This window comes from Scyliorhinus torazame, chromosome 6 (genome assembly GCF_047496885.1).
Source record: "Scyliorhinus torazame isolate Kashiwa2021f chromosome 6, sScyTor2.1, whole genome shotgun sequence".
NCBI lineage: Eukaryota > Metazoa > Chordata > Chondrichthyes > Carcharhiniformes > Scyliorhinidae > Scyliorhinus > Scyliorhinus torazame.
In genome coordinates this window covers 54,945,768-54,970,030 of record NC_092712.1, presented here as the reverse complement: position 1 = coordinate 54,970,030, position 24,263 = coordinate 54,945,768, and the positions used below count along the sequence as shown (strand labels likewise).

General features: G+C 46.5%; 2 protein-coding genes across 4 annotated transcripts in view; one reads left to right on the top strand and one right to left on the bottom strand.

Moving 5' to 3' along the window:
• The window catches only part of LOC140424793 (uncharacterized), a 455,234-nt gene that overhangs the window by 20,709 nt on the left and 410,262 nt on the right, over positions 1-24,263 (top strand). The window lies entirely within an intron of this gene.
• Positions 1-24,263, bottom strand: part of rnf32 (ring finger protein 32) — a 250,400-nt gene that overhangs the window by 35,991 nt on the left and 190,146 nt on the right. For 2 of the 3 annotated variants that reach the window (XM_072508206.1, XM_072508207.1), the window contains 3 exons: positions 18,131-18,276; positions 15,538-15,829; positions 7,327-7,469 (listed from right to left, as the gene is read on the bottom strand). In XM_072508206.1, the coding sequence (XP_072364307.1) occupies positions 7,327-7,469; positions 15,538-15,829; positions 18,131-18,211 (516 nt within the window). In that variant the 5' untranslated portion in view covers positions 18,212-18,276. Of the gene's footprint in view, positions 1-7,326; positions 7,470-15,537; positions 15,830-17,790; positions 17,937-18,130; positions 18,277-24,263 lie in introns of those variants that run through there. The other variant, XM_072508208.1, reaches the window with a different exon arrangement.

Below are 24,263 nucleotides of genomic sequence, written 5' to 3'. Positions count from 1 at the left end.
TCCTATATCTATCTCCCCTCAATTTAAAGCTATGTCCCCTCGTGCTAGACATCACCATCCGAGGAAAAAGGCTCTCACTGTCCACCCTATCTAATCTTCTGATCATCTTGTATGCCTCAATTAAGTCACCTCTTAACCTTCTTCTCTCTAACGAAAACAGCCTCAAGTCCCTCAGCCTTCCCTCATAAGATCTTCCCTCCATACCAGGCAACATCCTGGTAAATCTCCTCTGCACCCTTTCCAATGCTTCCACATCCTTCCTATAATGCGGCGACCAGAATTGCACGCAATACTCCAAATGCGGCCGCACCAGAGTTTTGTACAGCTGCAACATGACCTCATGGCTCCGAAACTCAATCCCTCTACCAATAAAAGCTAACACACCGTACACCTTCTTAACAACCCTATCAACCTGGGTGGCAACTTTCAGGGATCTATGTACATGGACACCGAGATATCTCTGCTCATCCACACTACCAAGAATCTTACCATTAGCCCAGTACTCTCTGTCTTCCTGTTATTCCTTCCAAAATGAATCACCTCACACGTTTCTGCATTAAACTCCATTTGCCACCTCTCAGCTCAGCTCTGCAGCTTATCTATGTTCCTCTGTAACTTGTAACATCCTTCCGCACTGTCCACAACTCCACCGACTTTAGTGTCATCTGCAAATTTACTGACCCATCCTTCTACGCCCTCCTCCAGGTCATTTATAAAAATGACAAACAGCAGTGGCCCCAAAACAGATTCTTGTGGTACACCACTCGTAACTGGACTCCATTATGAACATTTCCCTCAACCACCACCCTTTGTCTTCTTCCAGCTAGCCAATTTCTGATCCAAACTAAATCACCCTGAATCCCATGCCTCCATATTTTCTGCAGTAGCCTACCATGGGGAACCTTATCAAATGCTTTACTGAAATTCATATACACCTCATCAACTGCTTTACCCTCATCCACTTGTTTGGTAACCTTCTCAAAGAACTCAATAAGGTTTGTGAGGCACGACCTACCCTTCACAAAACCGTGCTGACTATCTCTAATCGAATTATTCCTTTCCAGGTGATCATACATCCTATCTCTTATAAACCTTTCCAAGACTTTGCCCACAACAGAAGTAAGGCTCACTGGTCTATAGTTACCGGGGTTGGCTCTACTCCCATTCTTGAACAAGGGGACAACATTCGCTATCCTCCAGTCTTCTGGCACTATTCCTGTAGACAAAGATGACTTAAAGATCAAAGCCAAAGGCTCAGCAATCTCCTCCCTAGCTTCCCAGAGAATCCAAGGATAAATCCCATCCGCCCCAGGGGATGAATCTATTTTCACACTTTCCAGAATTGCTAACACCTCCTCCTTATGAACCTCAAGCCCTTCTAGTCTAGTAGCCTGAATCTCCGTATTCTCCTCGACAACATTGTCTTTTTCTTGTGTGAATACTGACAAAAAATATTCATTTAGCACCTCTCCTATCTCCTCGGACTCCACGCACAACTTCCCACTACTGTCCTTGACTGGCTCTACTCTTACCCTAGTCATTCTTTTATTCCTGACATATCTATAGAAACCTTTAGGGTTATCCTTGATCCTACCTACCAAAGACATCTCATGTCCCCTCCTGGCTCTTCTTAGCTCTCTCTTTAGGTCCTTCCTAGCTAACTTGTAACTCTCGAGCGCCCTAACTGAACCTTCATGTCTCATCTTTACATAAGCCTCCTTCTTCCTCTTGACAAGTGTTTCGACTGCTTTAGTAAACCACAGTTCCCTCGCTCGACCACTTCCTCCCTGCCTGACAAGTACATACTTATCAAGGACCTGCAGTAGCTGTTCCTTGAACAAGCTCCACATTTCCATTGTGCCGATCCCCTGCAGTTTTCCTTTCCATCCGATGCATCCTAAGACTTGCCTCATCGCATCATAATTGCCTTTCCCCAGATATAACTCTTGCCCTGCGGTATATACCTATCCCTTTCCATCACTAAAGTAAACGTAATCGAATTGTGGTCACTATCACCAAAATGCTCACCTACGTCCAAATCTAACATCTGTCCTGGTTCATTACCCAGTACCAAATCCAATATGGCCTCGCCTCTCGTTGGCCTATCTACATACTGTGTCAGGAAACCATCCTGCATACATTGGACAAAAACGGACCCATCTAAAGTACTCGAACTATAGCGTTTCCAGTCAATATTTGGAAAGTTAAAGTCCCCCATAACAACTACCCTGTTGCTTTCGCTCCTAACCAGAATCATCTTTGCAATCCTTTCCTCTACATCTCTGGAACTTTTTGGAGACCTATAGAAAACCCCTAACAGGGTGACCTCTCCTTTCCTGTTTCTAACCTCAGCCCATACTACCTCAGTAGACGAGTCCTCATCAAACGTCCTTTCTGCCACCGTAATACTGTACTTGACTAACAATGCCACCCCTCCCCCTCTTTTACCACCTTCCCTGAGCTTACCAAGAGGCTTCAAACATTTCATGCTTCTTAATCATGTCTAAATAAGCATTGAGGCATTGACAAAAGAGATCACAGAAAGAACAACTTATTATAACCACATAAAGATGTCAACTAAGCAAAGTCAACAATTCTATTCACTCTCTGCTGAGCTAATGTTCTTATTGGTCTGAGCCCACAGCCAAACATGCAAATTGAGGACGCTGTCGCCTCCCGCCTCCACCCAATTAAGTTCCAGGCGGGAAGGTTTGTGTCTGAACGTGCTATCCAGATGGTAGTTGAGTCCCTGAAATGGGCTATTAATTCCAACTTAAGGGCTTCATTGCATTGCCACTGGCATTCAACCACTTGGCTCGCAGGTCCCTAAGGTGGTACTACCTCATGAGATAGATTCATAAGTCTCGTCCTTTTTATTTTTTCCACAGAATGTGGGCATCGCAAGCAAGGCCACCATTTATACATATTCCTATTTCCCCCTGATATGTGGTGGTGATACGCCTTCTTGAATCGCTGCAGTCCAAGTGGTGTAGGTACTCTACTGTGCTGGTAGGAAGAGAGCAACTGTGAAGTATGTTCCAAGTCAGGGTGACGTGTGGATTGGCAGGATACTTGCAGCTGGTAATATTCGCCTGCCTCTGCTGGCCTTGTCCTTCTAGGTGGTAAAGATCATTGGTTTGCAGAATGTTGTTTGAGGAGCATGGGTGAGTTTCTGAAGTGCATCTTGTAGAGACCAACCAATGCTGCCACTGGGATCGGTGGTTGAAGGAGTGAATGTTGAAGGTGGGGTACTGGGTGCCAATCAAGCAGATTGCTTTGCTGTGGATGGTGATTGAGCTTCTTGAGTGTTGTTGGAGCTGCACTCATCCAGGCAAGTGGAGAATATTCCACCTTAGTCCTGACTTGTGCATTGTAGATGGTGGACAGGCTTTGGGGTGTCAGGAGGTGAGTTACTCGCTGCAGGATTCCCAGCCTCTGACCTGCTCTTGTAGCCATAGTATTCGTATGGCTGGTCCAGTTGAGTTTCTAGCCAATGGTACTCCCCAAGATGCTGATACTGATGGATTCAACAATGGTAGAACCACTGAACATCAAAGGTAAACAATTGGATTCTCTGTCGACGGGGATGGTCAATGCCTGTCACTTGTGTGGTGTGAATATTACATGCCATTTATCAGCCCGAGCCTGAATGTTGACCAGGTCTTGCTGCATGCAGGCATAGACATGTTCAGCATCTGAGAAGTCACAAATGATGCTGAGCATTGTACAATCATCAGTGAACGCCCACTTCTGACCTTATGATGGAGGAAAGGTCATCGATGAAGCAGCTGAAGATGATTGGGCCGAGGCCACTACACTGAGGAACTCCTGCAGTGATGTCCTGGAACTGAGATGATTGACCTACAAAAATCACAACCATCTTTCTTTGTGCTAGGTATGACTGTAACCATGGAGAGTTTTCCCCCTGATTCCAATTGACCCCAGCTTTGCTAGGACTCTTGATGCCACACTCGGTCCAATATTGCCTTGATGTCAAACTTGAGTTCAGCTCTTTTGTCCAAGTTTGGCTTAGGCTGTAATGAGGTTAGGAGCTGTGGCCCTGGCATAACAAGGAGAGTCAGTGAGTAAGTGTTGCATGATAGATCTGCCGACAACCCCTTCCATCACGTTACTGGTGATTGAGAGTAGACTGATGGGGCACTATTTGGCCAGTTCGGATTTGTCCTGTGTTTTGTGGACAGGACATTCCCGGGAAATTTTCCACATTTCCAGCGTTGTATCTGTACTGGAACAGCCTAGCTCGGATCACGACTAGCCCTGGGGCACAAGGCTTCAATGATATTGCAGGAATGTTGCCAGGATCCATAATCTTTGCCATATCTTTATATCATACGGGCTTGACGGAATTGGCTGCAAACTGGCACCTTTGATTCTGGGAACCACAGGAGGAGGCCACGATGGATCATCCTTGCGGCACTTCTGGCTGAAGATGGTTGCAAATGCTTCAGCCTTGACTTTTTCACTGGTGTTCTGGGCTCCCCCATCATTGAAGGCAGGTATATGTATGCAGCCTCCTCCTACAGTTAGTCCACCACCATTCACAACTTGATGCGGCAGGATTGCAGGGCTTTGAACTGATCTGTTGGTTGTGGGCAATCTCTGTCTATCACTTACTGTTTATGCTGTTTGGCACGCAAGTAGTCCTGTGTTGTAGCTTCACCAGGCCAACACCTCATTGTTAGGTATGCCTGTTGCTGCTCACAGCAAGCCCTTGGTTGATTCCCTGGCTTGCTGGGTAATGGCAGAGTGGGGGATGTGCCAGGGGTTACAGATTGTGGCTAAATACAATTCTGCTGCTGCTGATGGCCCACAGTGCCTCATGAAAGGCTAGTTTTTACAGTTGCTAAATCTGTTTGAAATCTATTCCATTTAGCACAGTGGTAGGGCCACACAACATGATGGGTGGTATCTTCAATGTGAAGATGGGACTACGTCTCCACAAGGACTGTGCGGTGGTTACTCCTACAATACTGAAAGAACAGATGCGTCTGCAACAGGTAGATGTGTGAGGGTGAGATCACGTGGATTTTTCCCTCTCGGTGGTTCCCACACCACTTGCCGCAGTCCCAGTCCAGCAGTTATATCCTTTAGGACTCAGTCAGCTTGGTTAGTAGTGATGCTACCGAGCCACTCTTAGTGATGGTCATTGAGGTCCCTCACCCAGAGTACGTTCCGTGCCCTTGCCACCCTCAGTGCTTCCTCCAAGTGGGGCTCAACATGGAGTACTGATTCATCAGTTGAGGGAGGGGGAAGGGGTGGTGGTAGGTGGTAATCAGAAGGAGGTTTCCTTGCCCATGTTTGACCCGATGGGGTCAGGAGCCGATGTTCGGGGCTGTACACCACTGTGCCACCACCTGTGGTGGGTCTTGTCCTGCTGGTGGGCAGGACATGCCCAGGGATTGTGATGGTGATGTTTCGGACATTGTCTGTATGGTATGATTCTGTGAGTATGACTATGTCAAGCTTTTGCTTGACTAGTCTGTCAAACAGCTCTCTCAATTTTAGCACATAGCCCCCAGATGTTACTGAGGGGGATTTTGCAGGGTCGACAGGGCTGGGAGTGCTGTTGCCATTTTCGGTGCTGAGCTCAATGTCGAGTGGCCCTTCTGCTTTCATTCCTTTTAGGCTTTGTAACGGTTTGATACAACTGAGTGGCTTGCTAGGCCTTTTAATGGTCAACCACATTATTGTGTGTCTGGTGGCACATGTGGGTTTGACCAGGTAAGGACAGCAGATTTCCTTCCCTGAAGGTCAGTAGGGTACCAGATTGGTTTTTACAATCATAGCATCGTAGAATCCCGACAGTGCAGAAGGAGGCCCCTCGGCCCATCGAGTCTGCACCGACCCTTTGAAGGATGACCCTCCCTAGGCCCAATTCCCCGCCCTATTCCTGCAACCCCACCCTAAGGGGCAATTTAGCCTGACCAATCCACCTAACCTGCACATCTTTGGAGTGTGGGAGGAAACCGTAGGCACCTGGAGGAAACCCACGCAGACATGGGGAGAAAATGCAAACTCCACACAGTCACCCGAGGCCGGAATTGAACCCATGATGCTTGTATGGTCACCATTGCTGAGACTTTTAATTTCAGATTGATTCATTTGAATTCCACCATCTGGTGTCATGGGAGATTTGAACCTGTGTCCTCGGAGCATTGCCTGGGCCTTTGCATTGCTAGTCCAGTGATATTACCACTATGCTGCCACCTCTCCTTAATGCAAGTCAATGTGCTCCCAGTGCTAAATTGCTGCGGGGGCTGCCATCGGGGTCATGGGTGGGCTCTCCCCAGACATTTTAGCTAGGGGCAGTGGGGATTACAGCACCTCATACATTTCAGTTCCACGTCTTTGCCAAAAATGTTTTTGGTGATGATCATGGAGAAACATCTGTAGGATATAGGATGGTTTTTCCATTTTCTATCTTTAGCTGCTGGAATATAGATAGCATTAGTCAGATACAGAGAGTAGCTTTTCTTTTGCATTGTATGACCTCCAGTTTCTTCAGTGGGCCATAACTGCATCTGGGTAACAAGTCTACTGCCATCTGGTCAAAGACTATCCATTCAGTGAATGTTTCATTTTATATCTGCAGAGACCTGGTTTAAAACTCCTGAACAGTAGAAACTTCCATCGTATCACCTTTTTGTTAGACTAACAGGTCCCCAATGTGAAAGAGATTGTTCCCAACCAATGCACTATCCAGTTTACTAGGGTTTCTAAAGATATAACACAAGGCTGTGCTGAATCTCCCTGTCACACTGGGCAGCATGGTGGCACAGTGGTTAGCACTGATGCCTCACAGCACAAAGGACCCGGGTTTGATTCTGGCCCCGTGTGTGCGTGGGTTTCCTCCGGGTGCTCCGGTCTCCTCCCACAGTCCAAAGATGTGCAGGTTAGGTGGATTGGCCATGCTAAATTGCCCCTTAGTGTCCAAAGATGTGCAGTTTAGTTGGGGTTACTGGGATAGGGTGCGGGAGTGAGCCTAGGTATTGTGCTCGTTCAGCGGGATGGTGCAGACTAGATGGGCTGAATGGCCTTCTTCTGTACTGTAGGGATTCCAAGGTTCTCTGTGCAAATTGAATTCAAAAGTTTCAGTATATGGACATGATTTTTCAGGGGAATTAACATAAAATATGCTTGAGCTGTACTGCTCTTCCATTTTAACTGAGTAATATTTCACACTTGTATCGCAATCACTGTTTCCAAATGGAATACAATGAATTTACTTAACTGTCTTATAAGCCAGCAATGAGTACCTCCAGCAAAGTGAAAAGTGTTTGCTGTTTTGTTTTTCAAAGTACTCACCTGTTGCTGCATCCCAAACTCCTCTCTGCATATAGCACAGGGCTGTGCTGAATCTCCCTGCTTCTCTGATCTCTTTTTCACCAGTTGCCATTCACTATCTGTTAACAGTGCTTTAGGTGCATCAACCAGACCCATTTTCTGTGCTGAAAAGAACAATTAATCAAGCAAAATTTAAGACAAGGGTTCTTAATTGAGTAAAGACAGAAACCAGCCAACTGAAACTACATCACAAACTGGACCCGGGCCTTTTTGGTATTCGATAATAACTTGCTTAGAGGTCATTTTGAAGAAGGAATTGAACTTAATTTAGGTATGAAACTTTCAGAATGCCACAATGCCCATAACCATAGATTGTGGCTGTTGTGCATTCATGGTATTCCTCGTGTTTTCTCACCAGCAGCCTTGCACTGGAACAGGGGCGCTTTAAGAGACCGTTCACAATTACGTCATCGGCTGTTTGCGCGGTCAAATGGGCAGAACAACATAGCAGCCTGAATTGTTAACATCTTCTAATAAAGCCCTTAGTTTGTTTGAACTTCTGAGGCCTGCAGACTTAATTTTAATACCACCACGTAAAGACTGGTGACGAGGTAGGCGAACAGCGTTTGCAGGCACCCAAAAAGAAAAATAATTAATTAAAATAGTTGTTACACGAAAGCCCAACAGCGGTTGCAGCCGCTGCAAGAACTGAAAAATTGAGGAACCCGAAGAAAACAACTTTGGAAGGAGGCTTGCCCGAAACGATCCGTAACAGTACCGGGAACAGTAGCAGGTACCCGGCAGCATCACATTTAGAGCTGGGGGTGTTGTAAAACACAAAGAAAAACAGGCTGAGCTCAGGTATGCCTTGTTTTGGGGATAAAGGAAGCAAGGTAGTGCTAAACATTGGTGGCACAAGTCCTTCCATAGTGAAAAATGACATGGATGTTTGGTGTATGGGACCATTTGATCAGAATACAGAGCTATGGATCTTATATACAGAGAGATTTGACTATTTTGTCCAAGAGAACAAGATAGCAGCGGGTATAAAAGTCCCAACTTTTCTAAGCGTAATTGGAGGGGGGAAGCATTCAACCTCTTGAGGAGTCTGCTACAGTCAGAAAAGCCAGGCTTGAAAACATACCATGAAATAATGGAAATATTGCAGGGCCACTATTAACCGAAACCTTTCGTCATCGCAGAAGGGTTTAGGTTTCATAAGCGCAACCAAGAAGAAGGTGAATCGATTGCACAGTTTGTCGTTACCCTGAAAAAACTGGCTGAACATTGAGAATTTGGGATGGATTAAACAATGCCTTCAGAGATAGATTAGTCTGTGGTTTAAGGAGCGAAACTATTCAAAATCAATTGTGACCTGAAAGCAACCTGACCTTAAAGAAATCTTTGGAAATTGGTGTATCCATGGAATTAGCAGCCAAAGAAGCTCAACAGTTGAGTTTGAGCACAAGAATCCACCATACAAATCTGAGACGATAAAATATGGAGGAAACATGCGGATCAACTTTTGGAGACAAGAACAATCTGTCAGCGACAGAACCGACAAGAGTCCAATTCAAGCTGTGCCAAGGGACGACCCGAACCTTCTCGAGAACCTAACACTAATCGAACAATTGGGGAAAGCAGTGCCTCAATTGAGAACCAGACAGCGTGCCAATCTCAGAACGTTATGTTGACTCTGGTTAAGACAACCACGGCAATGTCCAAACCAAGCCAAAGACACCAGAGATTGCAACAAGAACTAAAAGGCAGATGCCTGAGGTTCGCTGACAACCACACAGAAAACTACACCTTATGAATTCACTGTTGTTGTTGATTGATTGTTAATATTATACTGCCGTGATTTACCGGCTGCGTCCTGCCAGAATTGGAATGGAACGTGGCCGGTAGATCCCGGGAGAAGCCTCTCCCAGGATTCCCGATGATCGTTATGCTCTGCGAAATCTAACGAGATCTTGAGAAGCACTGCGATCGGGATCCTGCCCACAATGGGCGGTACCCAGACTCGCAGAGCTAAAAGAGTTTAAAAGCGGACTTAGCTCTGCTGCCGCCAGATCGGTCGGCCACCCGGCATCTATCGGCCTCGCCGAGGAGACACCAGCCAGGCGCCGTTCAGCATTGGTCCCCGTGTCTACCAGGCAATTAGACACCTCCGGTGGGCCAGCCTTTGGCCAGGCTGGCACCTTGGCACTGCTGGTGCCACCTGGGCACCTTGGCAGTGCCACCCTGTGCAGGAAAAAGGGCAACATAACAAAGCAGCCTGTATGTTAATATCTTCGAATAAAGCTCTTCATTTGTTTGAAGCTCTGAGGCCTGCAGATGTCATTTTAATACCACCAGAGCAGCATATAAATCGATCTTTGATTATTCAGAAAACCCTCTCACAAACGTGGATCTACTTAGACACTGAGTACAAAATGTGAATTGTTGGTCTTAGGGCAGGCGGCCTGGCCACCATTTTGAAATGTGAAAAAACGGCACCGGTAATTTAAATTAAATCAATGGGCAGAAACCTCTTTGGAGTGACCATCAGTGTGGGACATCGGGGGAGGGGTTCAGACATCGGGGGGCAGTTGGAAGGGTTGGACGTTGTGGGGGAGTGGGTCGTGCCTGTGGGGCTGGGGTAGTTGGTTCGGGTCAGGCCGAAATTCCATGGGGTGGAGATGTGTAGAATACTATAGAGAGATGCTAGTCAGGGCCTGGTGGATGCCCTGCTCCAGTCTGGGTGGTCAGTCTGTGTCTTTACAGTAGTTACCATAGGTTAGAAGACGTTTTAATTCTAAGTTTTTCTGGGTAACTATTTGCAGCACACAGCCGGAACCATCTGAGGATTTCCACTTGAATCGCATTTTTGGATGTTTCCCAACACAGGGCAATCGCCCAGAGGAAGTTTGCACTTCTGGGCAATAGCCATCCCAACCCTTACCGTTGAAGTTCTGAGGGATTAGCGTACCTCCCAAATCCGACGCTTAGGAGCTTGGATGTTACAGCCCAATGTGTCACATTTTTATCAATTAAATAATTCTCCATGGATAGTTTGAACCATAATCACAACGTTTTAAAAGCTGTCAGAATTTGTGGGCGTGATCGAACGGAAATTAAAAAGAGTCCTGTGTCGAGCGCGTTTAGCCGGGCGTTTCCTGCCGCTCGCAGCGAAGAAAAAGACCCCGCTATCTAACGGGATTCTGTTTTATTTCGGGGCCTCAGCGGGGCACGCCCCATCGAGGCCGCACTTAGTCTCATTCCCTGCACTGAGGAGCTCACCTCGCCAGTTCAGGAAGAGAATGGGACACCATCTCGCGACCCACTACCGCAACCCCCCGACCACCTATAAGGTGATTATCTAGCCTCCCCGCACCCAACCTCATACGGGCAGGGCACCGACAGGCCCAATCCCCGGCACAGGCAAAATGCCACCTGGGTACCTTTGCACTGCCAGGATGCCAGTGTTAGGGTGCCCAGGTGGCATCAGGGGTGCCGGGGTTCTACCCTGCCCAGAGCTCAGGAACCCAGAGGCCCCCGATCCCCTGGGAGACCCCCCCAAGTGTCGGTACACCTGGTCCCTGTTTGTGGAGACCAGTACAAACCAACCAATGTGAGTGGGATAGATCCCATACCTTGGGTAACTCTGGCGAGTGCATAGTAAAGTGTGCCTGACTGCAACACTTTCATATGCAGTTTAGCCGCATCTGGGTCCTGCCCATTGTGGGCGGGCTCCAAATAGCGACGTCTCACAAGATCCATTAGATCTCACGAGGTGTGGCGAACTTGGTAAATCCCGCAAGAGGCCTCTCGCAGGATCTATCAGCCACGTCGTGTCAATTCCGACGGGACGTGGCTGGTAGATCCTGTTCATCGTCTTCTACATCTAATGCAGAGTTCATCAAATTCATTCTGAGTCATTTTGGCATAATTGTAATGATCCCATTCTGGATCAGATTTGGTCCTTTTGGTTTCATTGTCATCCCTCCACAGCGAATCATCTTCCTCGCCCTCCACTGGATATTTCATATTTTATTTGAATGAACATGCAGCGGCTGGGCACATGGAAATTCCTGGGTGTTGCACCATGTCTCTCATCTGGCATAATGGGTACTGATGATGAATTGTTGGAATCTAGTAACTTTGGCATTAAGGGGTGGGATTTTCCAACCCTTCCCGCTGGCAGTATCTTTCGGTCCCACTGAAGGTGACCCCCGACGGTGGTTCTCTGGCCGTGGGACGGGCGAGTCTTGCCAAATGTCGTAGACTTCAGCAGGAAGATCCCACAGGCAGCCAATGGCGAGCCGTCTCTGACGCTGGAAAACCCTCTGCCAAGGCGGGGTAGGGGCCGGAAAATCCCACCAAAGAGTCTTTTGGGTGTCGCTGGCTGGGCCAGCGTTTACTACCCATCCCTAATTGCCCTTGAACTGAGTGACTTGTTCGACAATTTCAGGGTGCATTTAAGAGTCAACCACATTGCTGTGGGTCTGGAGTCACATGTAGGACAGGCCAGGTAAGGACGGCAGATTTCCTTCCCTAAAGGTGAAAGGTGGAAGATATAGGAGGGATATCAGAGGTAGGTTCTTTACCCAGAGAGTAGTGGGGGCATGGAATGCACTGCCTGTGGAAGTAGTTGAGTCGGAAACATTAGGGACCTTCAAGCAGCTATTGGATAGGTACATGGATGACGGTAAAATGATATAGTGTAGATTTATTTGTTCTTAAGGGCAGCACGGTAGCATTGTGGATAGCGCAATTGCTTCACAGCTCCATGGTCCCAGGTTCGATTCCAGCTTGGGTCATTGTCTGTGCGGAGTCTGCACGTCCTCCCCGTGTCTGCGTGGGTTTCCTCCGGGTGCTCCGGTTTCCTCCCACAGTCCAAAGATGTGCGGGTTAGGTGAATTGGCCAATGATAAATTGCCCTTAATGTCCAAATTGCCCTTGGTGTTGGGTGGAGGTGTTGAGTTTGGGTATGGTGCTCTTTCCAAGAGCCGGTGCAGACTCAAAGGGCCGACTGGCCTCCTTCTGCACTGTAAATTCAATGATAATCTATGATTAATCTAGGACAAAGGTTCGGCACAACATTCTGGGCCGAAGGGCCTGTTCTGTGCTGTATTTTCTATGTTCTATGTTCTAAAGGGCATCAGTGAACGAGATGGGTTTTACGACAATTGCCAATGGTTTGGTGGTCAACACGGACTTTTAATTACAGGCTTTTATTGACTTCAAACTTCACCAGCTGCCATGGTGGGATTCGAGCCAGGATCCCCGGATCATTATCCTGGATCCCCGGATTACTAAACCAATGATAATACCACCATGTGAGTGCATTATAATTCTGGTGATGATGAAACCATTCTGCCGATTTTCGACAACCCATTCCCATAGGACCTTTTCCACATCAGGCCAATGGCTGGTCCCTATTCTCATGGTGCATTTGGTCTTGGACACCTTCTGCAGGGTAGATTCCGTCTTCTTTTTCCATTTTACCTCCCGCGCATCTTCTTGCTATGGTCCCACGCGCCGATGACATAACCTTAAACATGTATTTCTTTTTTTTAAATTTAGAGCACCCAATTCGTTTTTTTCCAATTAAGGGGCAATTTCGAGTGGGCAATTCACCAACCCTGCACACCTTTGGGTTGTGGGGGTGAGATCCACGCAAACACTGGGAGAAAGTGCAAACTCCAGACGGACAGTGAACCAGGGCCGGGATCGAACCCGGGTCCTCGGCGCTGTGAGGCAGCAGTGCTAACCACTGCACCACTGTGCCACCCCTTTTAAACATGTCTTTCTGAGCTGGAAAATTGATACCGACTCCTAATGCGGAAAAGACCGATGTATTTATAAGCAGAAAAACGGGAAGGCGACTTCTGCGGCGATTGTAGGCCGTGAGGCAGCATTTTGACGCTCAAAAAACCGGGTCATCGTATACACAATAATCTGCAATTGCCAGAAAATTAAGTTCATCCATGTTCAAATTAAGAATGTGCGAGCAGAAATGGAAAAATAAAATAACATTTCAGGCTATGATCAGGGCTGCAAAGCATGTATGTCTTCAATGCAAAAATTGCTAGTACTGCCGACAGACGTGGCTGAAATTGGCTAATTCAGAATCTGCCTGGTGAGCATGTGTTCCCCTGAATCATCAGCTAGGGTGAGGGTGGAGGGGGGTAGAGGGTGTGAGTGAGGAAAACAAATTCGTCCACATAATATCTTTCCTGCACAGACTTTTTTTTAAACACAAGAAAATACGGTTGGCCCGATTTAGTGGCCCTGTTGAACGTGGGTGCGAATCCCAGATTGGCTGTTAAGTCTCGTAGGCAGCCAAAAATTGGATTTGCGGCAGAATTGGATTGGATTTGTTTATTGTCACGTGTACTGATGTACAGTGAAAAGTACTGTTCTGCGTACAGTTCAGACAGATCATTCCATACGTGAAAAGAAAATACATAGGGCAAACATAAAATATACGACGTAAACACGGTGGCACAGTGGTTAGCACTGTTGCTTCACAGTGCCAGGGCCCCAGGTTCAATTCTTGGCTTGGGTCACTGTCTGTGCAGAGTCTGCATGTTCTCCCGTGTCTGCGTGGGTTTCCTCCAGGCGCTCTGGTTTCCTCCCACATGTCCCGAAAGACGTGCTGTTAGGTAAATTGGACATTCTGAATTCTCCCTCGGTGTACTCAGACAGGCGCTGGAGTGTAGCGATTTTCACAGTAACTTCATTGCAGTGTTAGTGTAAGCCTAATTGTGACACTAATAAAGATTATTATTATTATACATAGACACAGGCATCGGGTGAAGCAAACAGGCGTGTTTGCATCGTCACTCAACTTCTGCAACTTTATTGCAGTGTTAATGTAAGCCTACTTGTGACAATAACGAAGATTACTATTATTAGTACTACTCAGTAGAGGAGATGCGTGAAGAGATCAGATCAGTCCATAAGAGGGTTGTTTAGGAGTCTGGTAACAGCGGTGAAGAAGCTGTTTTTGAATCTGCTTGTGCATGTTCTCAGACATATGTAGCTCCTGTCCGATGAAGAAGTTGGAATAGTGAAGAGAAGGTGTGAACCCGATTTCCATACTTTTTAATACATTAACAAATACTTACCAGCTGTAGCATTTGCCCACGCCTTATCCTCCCACCCAACCGGTGTGATGTCATGCCGCATGAATCACCGCTGGCTTTTGAAAGCGAAACCCAGTCATGATGGCTACTCTGGGGGTGCACAGTGAGTTATAGCCCCTGGGTAGTGCCAAACTAGCAGTGCCATGGGAGGTGGGGGGGAGGGGGGGTTACCCTTATGTGGGGGGACGATGCTTGTGAGATGGGGGGAGTGGTGCTTGCATGGGGTGGGGGGGTGTTGGAGCCTGTGAAGGAGGTGGGGCTCTCTGATACGGATGCTCGCTCCGATGCAAGGGAAGGGGTGGGGGTAGCGGAGCTTGTGAAGCGAGGTGGGGGTATGCCGTCTACAGGGAGTGGGAGGGGACACCCACTATTTGGGTGGGAGCCCGATCTTCGCGTTATGGTGGGTGGGTTTCGCGATAGCATTGCGGTGAGTGTGGGGGTGCCCCGATCCTTTGGGACGGGTTCCCGATGCCTGTTGGGGGTTGGCACTGGGTTGGGGGAGGGGGGGGGGGGGGCTTAAATTCAACTTTGAGATTGGGACGCTCTATAAAAATGGTATTCTGATCTGGGACTCCCGGCCTTGTGTTTAGGCCCTGCTCCTGCAGCTGGCTGTGTGGGCTTCACCAGCATTCTGATATCGCAAAGCGTGCCATTTAATCAGGTGAGAAAAGGCCCCTGTGAAGCCGGCGGGCTTCACACAGCTTTTATCGCCTGATCCAGCAGTCTGTGCAATTTTGGGAAAATTTGGGTAAATTTCATTTACTCACCACGTCACACACCATAATAAATGGTTAGCAATTAACAGCAATAACATAAGTTATTGAATCTATAGCGCCCAAAGCCACTGAATCGGCTTTAAAATGGCAGTGGTGTCACTTCTAATTCTTAAAATGGCTGCCAAGTAATTCTTCCTCCGAAAGCATCATCCTGTAGCCTCCTGCTGAATACAGATGCTTTTTTGTAAAAAAGCTGTCATAAACCAATTAACCACAGGATTTGTAATAAATATCCATCCCATCCACAAATATTTTTTGAATAGGCCGTCATTTAAAAAAGTGAAACAACAATATGTTGAATATGAAAAGTAAAATAAATTTACCTAAAGTGAGGCTCAAGGGCTTTGGATCCAAAACATACTCTTTTTCCTCATCTTCTTTTCTTTTCTTTTTCTCTTCTTTTCTTTTCTTTTTCTCTTCTCTTCTTTTTATTCCTGTATCCACCACAGGCTTCGCAGTATTTCTGTCTATGGGCCTGTAGCAACTCATTTTAGTCCGTTGTTTTGTTTTAAAAGTATCAGACAATGAAAGGTTTTGGAGCCGCAGATTCCTAATAATGTGATCTTGCAAAGCTGCAGCAACGAGAACTGTGGTGTCTGGTTTTGTGGAAATATGCTAGAGGGTACAATGGAAACGAGAATGCAAGAACAGCTAATTATTTTTTATTTGAGAAGCCCTTTAAGTGTGTAACTCATGTCCAACAAATTGTTATCCACTTATTTTGGGGTATACATTAATGTTGCACGGCCCTCTCTCCTTCCTCCCCACTTCCAAATTTTATGGTTTATTTTAAGAGAACTCATTAAAATAAGGATTGTGTCTGTCCCTGCTGAACTCCAAAACGCCTAAATACATTGATGGATAGGAGAGCTGATTGAGAAGTGAAAGTGTTTATGTGTTAAATTGCATCACATAAACACTTTGCTTCCTCAATCAGCTTCCGATTTCGAAGTGAGGCTCTGTGTAGTTTCCCTGCTTTATATTCATCCTGAGCTAGCACAATCAGCAAACCCATTCATAAAGCACAAGCAGATGGTGATAATTTAAACCATAAATATAGATATTCTGAGTATACATGCTTTCCCATATTTTGGTGAGTCCTCTGAAGACTAAATAGGAAAAGAAAACCTAAAACGGGACCATTCAGAAGTAATTTATTTAAAGAATACAACAACTTTCAAGTTCAACTTTGATATAATATTAAAACGCAATGAAATTTGTAACCGAAAATCACAAATATGCTCACATTGACAATTTAATTCCAACACAATTATAAGAAGTGTAAAAGTGGGGTCTGGATTCTCTGCCGGCGGGATGTTCCGTTTTGCCGGAGGTTTCCCGATGGCGTGGGGTTGCCCCACAATGGGAAACCCCATTGACCGGCCGGCGTAACAGAGCATCCCGCCGGTGTGCCGAAACAGAAATGTGGCGCGGCGGGACAGAGAATCCAGCCCCATCTTCCATTGCACATGTCCCTTGCTACATGCGCCAGTTTCTGGCCTGTGGATCTTGGCCACTACCTGAAACTATGCTCACAAGCCAACTGTAGGGAAACTGGAAGGATAATCCAGGCTAGTATTCTTTGCAAATCCCATAAGGTTTATTTTCTGCTTCCAGTCATTGTATGAGATCCATGTGTCAGAAGTCAACAGCACTAGCACCAGTCTTTACACAATGTAAAAACAGAGGCAGCACCAAATTTATACTGGCTCAATTCCACTCTCCTGAACTTTTGAGATGCTGGACTGTCTCAGAAGGAATGGCGGTAAGAAGGACCACTCCTTCACTGCTGATCAATCTTTGATAAATGGGCTCTGTGATGCATAACTAATCACTCCATATATTTAAATATTATACACTTTCAAAACAAGCTTTGACTGTTCTGTGAACGCAATCCAAATTAAAGTGAGAAAAAGCATAATGGACTCTCTGTTAATTCTTGCCTCTCAAATGCATCGGGATAGCATTCCGTTCTTTACAGAAATAAAATGACAATGACAATATTCAGAAGTAAAAGGAGAGCATTCTGGAAATGGTTAGTCGGTAGATGCAATGATTAGCATACTCCTTCATGAGAAGCTGCCATTGACAGGAAATATTACAAACTTCCTCAAATAATTACTATAAATGGGCAAACTAGTTAATAATTACGGAGGCACGCTTCTCTTAAAGAATGCCGATACATAGCTGAAAAAGTGGACCTTCCAGCTTATCTGACCCAATAATGCAAGTACATCGAAATATTCTGCATAGTTTCTGGTGCTTAACACATGACGTGCCCAGGCTACCATTGGGAACTGAGCCACATTAACAGGGGCTAAAATCTATTAAAAGGCCTCCAACTGAAAAATATCTTGCAGACCATGACCACATGGAGGAACTGACCCTTGGAGGTCTAGCAAGGGAAGATTCAGCAAAGAAAAGTGACCCTGATAGAAGAGGGCCACCGAAAAGTTCAATTACAATATCTGGCCTTTAATTGATCCAGGCATATTCATTTTGAAATGGTCATCACTGACTGCCCAAAACATTGATTAGGAACATCATACACATTGGGGAAGAACCCGTTACTTAACTGAATTGAAAGGTGCGACCGTAATGAGGCTTGCTGTTTCTGTGCAGCCTCAGAACACCAACAACGCTCCCTTGCTGCATTCCGAGCCAATGTGAATGGTAGGCCTCAGCGTCCAGTTCCCAAAGTGCAATAGTATTTTCACCGCTTGACACCACATTATTCATCCCACTATGTAATTTCATTCAAAGTAAATAAACCACAATCAACAAAAAGAAACTGTACAATTAGATAATTATCTCCCAGCAACTTGACGTGCATAATGTCTCATGGAGGATAGGAATGTGGGTAATAAAGACTTCATTCTACAGTTAAATGCTCAAAGCAAGAGCTACAAGACATACCTTGTCCTTCCATGTTTTGGTGCTTCTACCTGGCACCAATGACGCAGTCAGTGATTTAGATAGTGTATCATTTAAATCCATAATGGAAGGTAAACTGTGACTGCAGCCATCAATTTTCAAGGAATTTCTATTTACGAATAGTTCATCTAATATGAAACAAAAATCGTAGATAGATATTTACTTCATAAACATAAGCCACTTTTCCTAAAATTCATTCATGTAATATTAATATCAGAGGAAAGGTCACCAATTATTGTCCATCCCTAGATTCCTTACTTTTAAAAATTCCTTTACAGAATGTGGGCATCGTTGGCTTGGCCAGCACTTACTGTCCATTCCTAATTGCCCTTGAGTAGTTGGTGGTGAGCTGCCTTCTTGAACTGCTGAAGCCTTATATTGGCTACTTCAGAGGATTGTTAGAATCCAAGCACATTAGTATGGCTCTGGAATCATATATTTTCCAGACGAGGTAAGGATGGCTGATTTCCTTATCAAAGGATATTAGCAGATCAGTTGGATTGTTACAATAAAATTCCTCCTCATCTCTGTCTTGACTGGGAGATCCAGTGCCCCCTAGTTCTGGATTCCCACATGAGGGGAAACATCCTCGCAGCAGTTACCCCCTCAGAATCTTAAGTGTTTTACCCTCCTACTCCAGGCTTGGTCTCAAACAGAGACCAGTCATAGAACATACAGTGCCGGAGGCCATTCGGCCCATCGAGTCTGCACTGACTCATTTAAGCCCTCACTTCCATCCTATCCCCATAACCCAATAACCCCTCCTAACCTATTTTGGTCTCTAAGGGCAATTTAGCGTGGCCAATCCACCTAACCTGCATGCCTTTGGACTGTGGGAAGAAACTGGAGCACCCGGAGGAAACCCACGCAGACACGGGGAGAACGTGCAGACTCCACACAGACAGTGACTCAGTTGGGAATCGACCCTGGCGCTGTGAAGCCACAGTGCTATCCACTTGTGCTACCATGCTGCCCATAGACAGGCGGGTGGAATGGGCAGACAAGTGGTAACTGCACCTTAATAAGGAAAATATGAAGTGAAAGTACGAAGTTAGGTATGGAAAACAAGGAGAGACAATATAAAATAAAGATGCAATTCTAAAGGAGGCAAAGGGGTGCAGAGGAGCCTGGGTGTGGGGGAGGGGAGGGGGGGAGGCGGTATATGTGCACAACTCGTGGAAGGTGGCAGGACTGGCCAATGGATTTCCTGTTGCAGCCACCCCCACATCGTCGGGAAACCCGTGGGTGGGGGTACGCTGCCACCGGAATGGAGAATCCCGCCGGATGAGAATTCACTCCTCTGTTTCTCACTTATAATAATAATGTAATAATCTTTATTGTCACCAGTAGGCTTACATTAACACCGCAATGAAGTTACTGTGAAAGTTGCCACATTCCGGCGCCTGTTTGGGTACACTGGGGGAGAATTCAGATTGTCCAATTCACCTAACAAGCACGTCTTTCGTGGGAGGAAACTGGTGCACCGGAGGAAACCCATGTAAACACGGGGGAAACACAGACAGTGACCCAAGCCAGAAATCGGACCTGGGACCCTGGAGCTGTGAAGCAGCAGTGCTACCCACTGTGCTACTGTGCTGCCCACAAAAGTTTGCCAGTCCTGCTGGGTTTTTCCAGCACTTTCTGTTTTTATTTCAGATTTCCAGTGTCCGCAGCATTTTGCTTTAATTTTAATGGAAGTTAACCTGTATAAAATACTGGTTTGGTCTCGGCTGGTTTATCATGTCTGGTTCAGGGCACCTCACTTTAGGAAGGTGTATAGGCATCAGAGACTTGCAAGAAAGATTCATGAGCATGGTCCCAGGGATGAGGAACTTCATAGATTGGAGAAGCTGGGGCTGTTCTCCTTGGATAAGAAAATGCTGCGAGGGGATCTCATTCTGATTTTGAGGGATCTGGATGGTAGTAGATAGGGAGGAACTGTTCCCACTGGTGGAAGAATCGAGTGCCAGAGGACACCGATTTAAAGTAATTGGCAACTGTGACATGAGGAAAAACATTTTGACGCAGTGGATGTTCAGGTTCTGGATTGCATTGACAGGACGTGTAGTGGAGACATTAAATCTTTATAAGTGAATTGGATGATTATCTGAAGGGAAAAAATTTGCAGGGCTACGGGGAAATCATAGAATCATAACTTCTAAGATTAGAAACAGGCCGGGGAGTGGGTGGAGTAGAGTTGCCCGTTCAGAGAGCTGACACCAACATGATGGCGGGGATGGTCTCCTCCTGTGCTGGAACCATTGTATGATTCTATGATTCTGTGCCACGATTGTTGGGTTCCTCCAATTATAAGCTCAGCTACATCCCTGCCTCCCTTTACCTTGAGGCAAAATCGGGCCTACACCCCGGAATTCCCTCCAGAAGCCTCTCTGCCTCATTACCTTCCTCTCCTCCTTTAAGATCCTTGGTAAATCCTTGACCAAGTTTTCAATCAATACTTGCTGACCCACACATTTCTATTTAGTAGCTGTGGCATTTTACTATTGTTGCTAGCTTTTGGTTGGTTCAATTGGCTCTGTTTTATAACCTTTGCTCTCGAGTCGCCAGGTATCTTTGTGATACCGCCACGAGGTTCAAGTTCAAGTAATGATCAATAACTCAATACACCAATTAGTAAGATTCAAATCAAAGCACATTTATTATACACAGTAAATCGCTACTCATGCATAAACTCTACTTTCTAAGCTATTTCTACAACTAACAGGCCTATACTTAGCTTCGGACTGGCCCACCAGGTCAGGGGAACAAATGGCCTTTCTTTCGGGTTCTGAGTCTGCAGGATTCAAAGCTGGTATGGACTGGTAGATGGGAGCACCTATCTTGTAGCGAGCGTTGACTTGAGACTTACGTTCTTTAGAGGCAGCTGGACAGGTCACTGTCAAGGGTTGGTTCGTGTTGCTGAGTGACCCTGTCAAGAAGAACAATTTGAACTTGGGGGCTTTACTTTATAGTCCCCAGGGGCTTCCCGCCTTTCGGGGCGGACCCCATACCTGGTTTCAAGTGATTGGACTTTGTTCCAATCGCTTGGTTCGATTTCTCCAATACTGGAGCGGTTCCCTGATCGATGGGCGACCTTTAGGTGTCCGTTAACCTCTTTTGTGTTGGCTCCTGCTGGCGCCGAGGAGTCTGGCTTGGCCTTGTTTATCTCAAATGTTTTGATTGTTCCCGGGGATCGCTCATTAGTATGTAGATGGCCGCTACATTATTATGCAGATGGATGCTTGTATCGATGCTGTCTGGGCTTTTGCAGAGTCTAATACACAGTAACTTGCACCTGCTAGTTTTTGCCTGTGTTGGCTGAATTTCCCTTCAGCCTTTGCTGTTCTCCATTTTACATCGGGACTGGGCCAACCCAGGTGGCTACACACCCTCCTTGTGATCCTAACGCGAAGCTTGAAGGATCACATAACTGCGTTGTTCTTCATTCCCTGACTCGGCCAGCACTCTTTAATGGCCTCTACACTGACCATAACTATGCAAGAAAATTTTAACTGACAATTCTAAGTGGCGCTATGTCAAAACAGGGACATGCATTACAAAATAAGAAAAACGGTACCTCTAACTGTCCTTAGTAAACTACACTCACTCAAACATTCAATTATACTAACTTCCTAAATAATACAAACAAAATCATAGCAGCATTATTCACATTTTTCCTGGCTTGGCAGTCATGCTCAGGATTGTATAATCGCTCATGAAACATTTCTTTATTCACAAAAAGGAACGCAAACGAATATCCTTTATTATAGATCGCGGGGGTCGAGAGTCTGGTCATAACCGAAAATAGGGGATCTTATCCTATATACCGGGGTGCGAGCCCGGTAGGCTCGCCTTCTCCATTTCCTCAGACGAATAGTCTGCACGATGCAGCAGAGTATCGCCAATACTAGTAGGGATTCTATCAAGTAGGACAGGGAGTACCAGGTTATAAACCTGTCGCACCAAGATGGTGTGGTGTCGCTTGTGACTGGGCTCTGGGTACTGTGGGGAAGTGAATCATTAACGGCTGGGGGGGGGGTTGGGGTCAGCGGGATCGCGTTCGTGCGCAACCAAATGTTCATGAGGGTGATGAGCAACACGGAGGATGTCCTCATGGTTCTTCTTCTTTCTCTTCTCTTCTGTTCCTGGAGCTTCTGGAGTTCTGTGGGAACAAGCATAGTGTCTGTCACTAACTTGTTTTAATATCTCGTATGATAGCATGTCTGTCCTTTAGTGCCAATTACTCCCTTTATAATTGGTCACCATGTGTGACTCCCTAATTTTTTCTTTATTAAACTGAATATTCGGACAAGACACGCGTACAAATACTGAGCCAGTACGAGCCGTCTCGCAGACTGTGCGATTTACCATCCAAATGTTTGAGGATGTAAATAGCATAGGGATGGCAACCTAAGGGTCACCTGAAAACAAACAAAACTTCTTTTGAATGAAAAGTGCCGAAATGAGGTGCGTATGGGCTGCGACGGGTAAGATTTGGATGGAATCCCCGGGTAGGACGGCGACCAATGCCGTGTGTGCCCTACCCGAGTGTAGCTGACCAGAGAGGGGTCCCCAGGCAGGGCGGGTCCCAAGCCGTTTCTCCACTGCCTGAGCAACCGACAAGAACGGGCAAAAATGTAGTCGTCGTGGGGGGTTGCCGTATTGGTTCTTCCTTCGAACCAGAAGAGCAGTTATAAACGGGGGTCTGGCAAGCTCTCAGCGGTTTCTGCTGATGAGCGTGCTGACAAGTTCTCAGAGGTTTCGGCCAAAAAATAAGGCGTGGGGCTGTGGAGAAAAAATTCCGATCTTACGTACAACATTTATCAATACAACTGCAAACAACATAAAACATGCTGCAGGTTCCATCAGAAAGGACACCGTTTCTCCCAAGCGGTTCCTTTTAAAACATCATCTGGACACCTCAGTTATCAGTTGCGAACAGGGTCGCAAAGGGGTTCTCGCTTTGGGAGTCAGACTCAAAGTCGTCATCTTCTCCTGGATGCCAAACTCTCGAGTGTATCAGGTCGGATAGGGCTGCATGGTGTGATTTGAGATCCCTCTCGTCATTCCGGACGAGTCTGAATGAATTATCTCGGTGCCAAAAGGTGGTGTCTACTTCTGTGGGGACGGAATCGGGGTCGTCATTGTAGGTCGGTGGTCGGTGGTGGGGTTTGTTTAGGAAAGTGATCACGAAGGGATCACTCGAATCGTGGTCAGATTCGCTGGGTGTGGGTCCTGTTGCATGGGGATAGTAGGGAGGCGTGCTGTGGCTATTGTCCGAGTCACAGTCGCTGTCGCTGCTGCTGCAGTCTGTGGGCGTTCCGGGGCGGAGTGTATATTTCGGGGGTGGAGTCGAGGTTGAGTCCGTGGCTGGGCTGGACGTGTTGGGGGAGGGTAGGGTTATGTTGGCTGTGGGCGGGGCGTGGTCTGCTGCATCGAGCATGACATGGTGTGTGTGGTTAGACTGTGTTCCATATGCCTTAAGCTGGTTGATATGGAACCACGCAGTCTTTCCATTGGGGTACTTTATTTTGTAGACGGAAGGGTTTACTTTGTCAGCAATGGAGTACGGACACGAATATTTAGGTGACAGGAATGTGCTGGGGTTGTATATGGAGAGCATGACTTGCTGTCCTACACTGAACTCAGTCGCATGCACTGTCTTATCGAAACAGGCCTTGCTCTGTTTCTTTCTGGTGCCCAATTTCACTGCGGCTGCTAGCTGAGCCGTTTTAACATTCCGTACCATTTGTTCTACTGCTTTCTCGTGTGTGAATGCCATCACCTCGGGGCTGGTCAAATTCTGTGCCTTTCATGGGGCGTCCGGTCATGAGGGTGTGTGGGGTGTAACCTATGGAAGTTGAAACTGTATTTTGCAAAAACATCAGCGCAAAAGGGAGGACTGAGTCCCAAGTGGTGTTGTTTTGCTGGACCATTTTCCTGAGGGTGGATTTTAGGGTCCGATTCATGCGCTCCACGATACCACTTGACTGGGGGTGGTATGCGATGTGGGGTTTTTGGGTAATGCCAAATATCGTGAGGACGTTCTTCATGACACGTCCCATAAAATGGGAACCTTGGTCGGATTCAATGCTACGGGGGGGGGGGGGGGGGG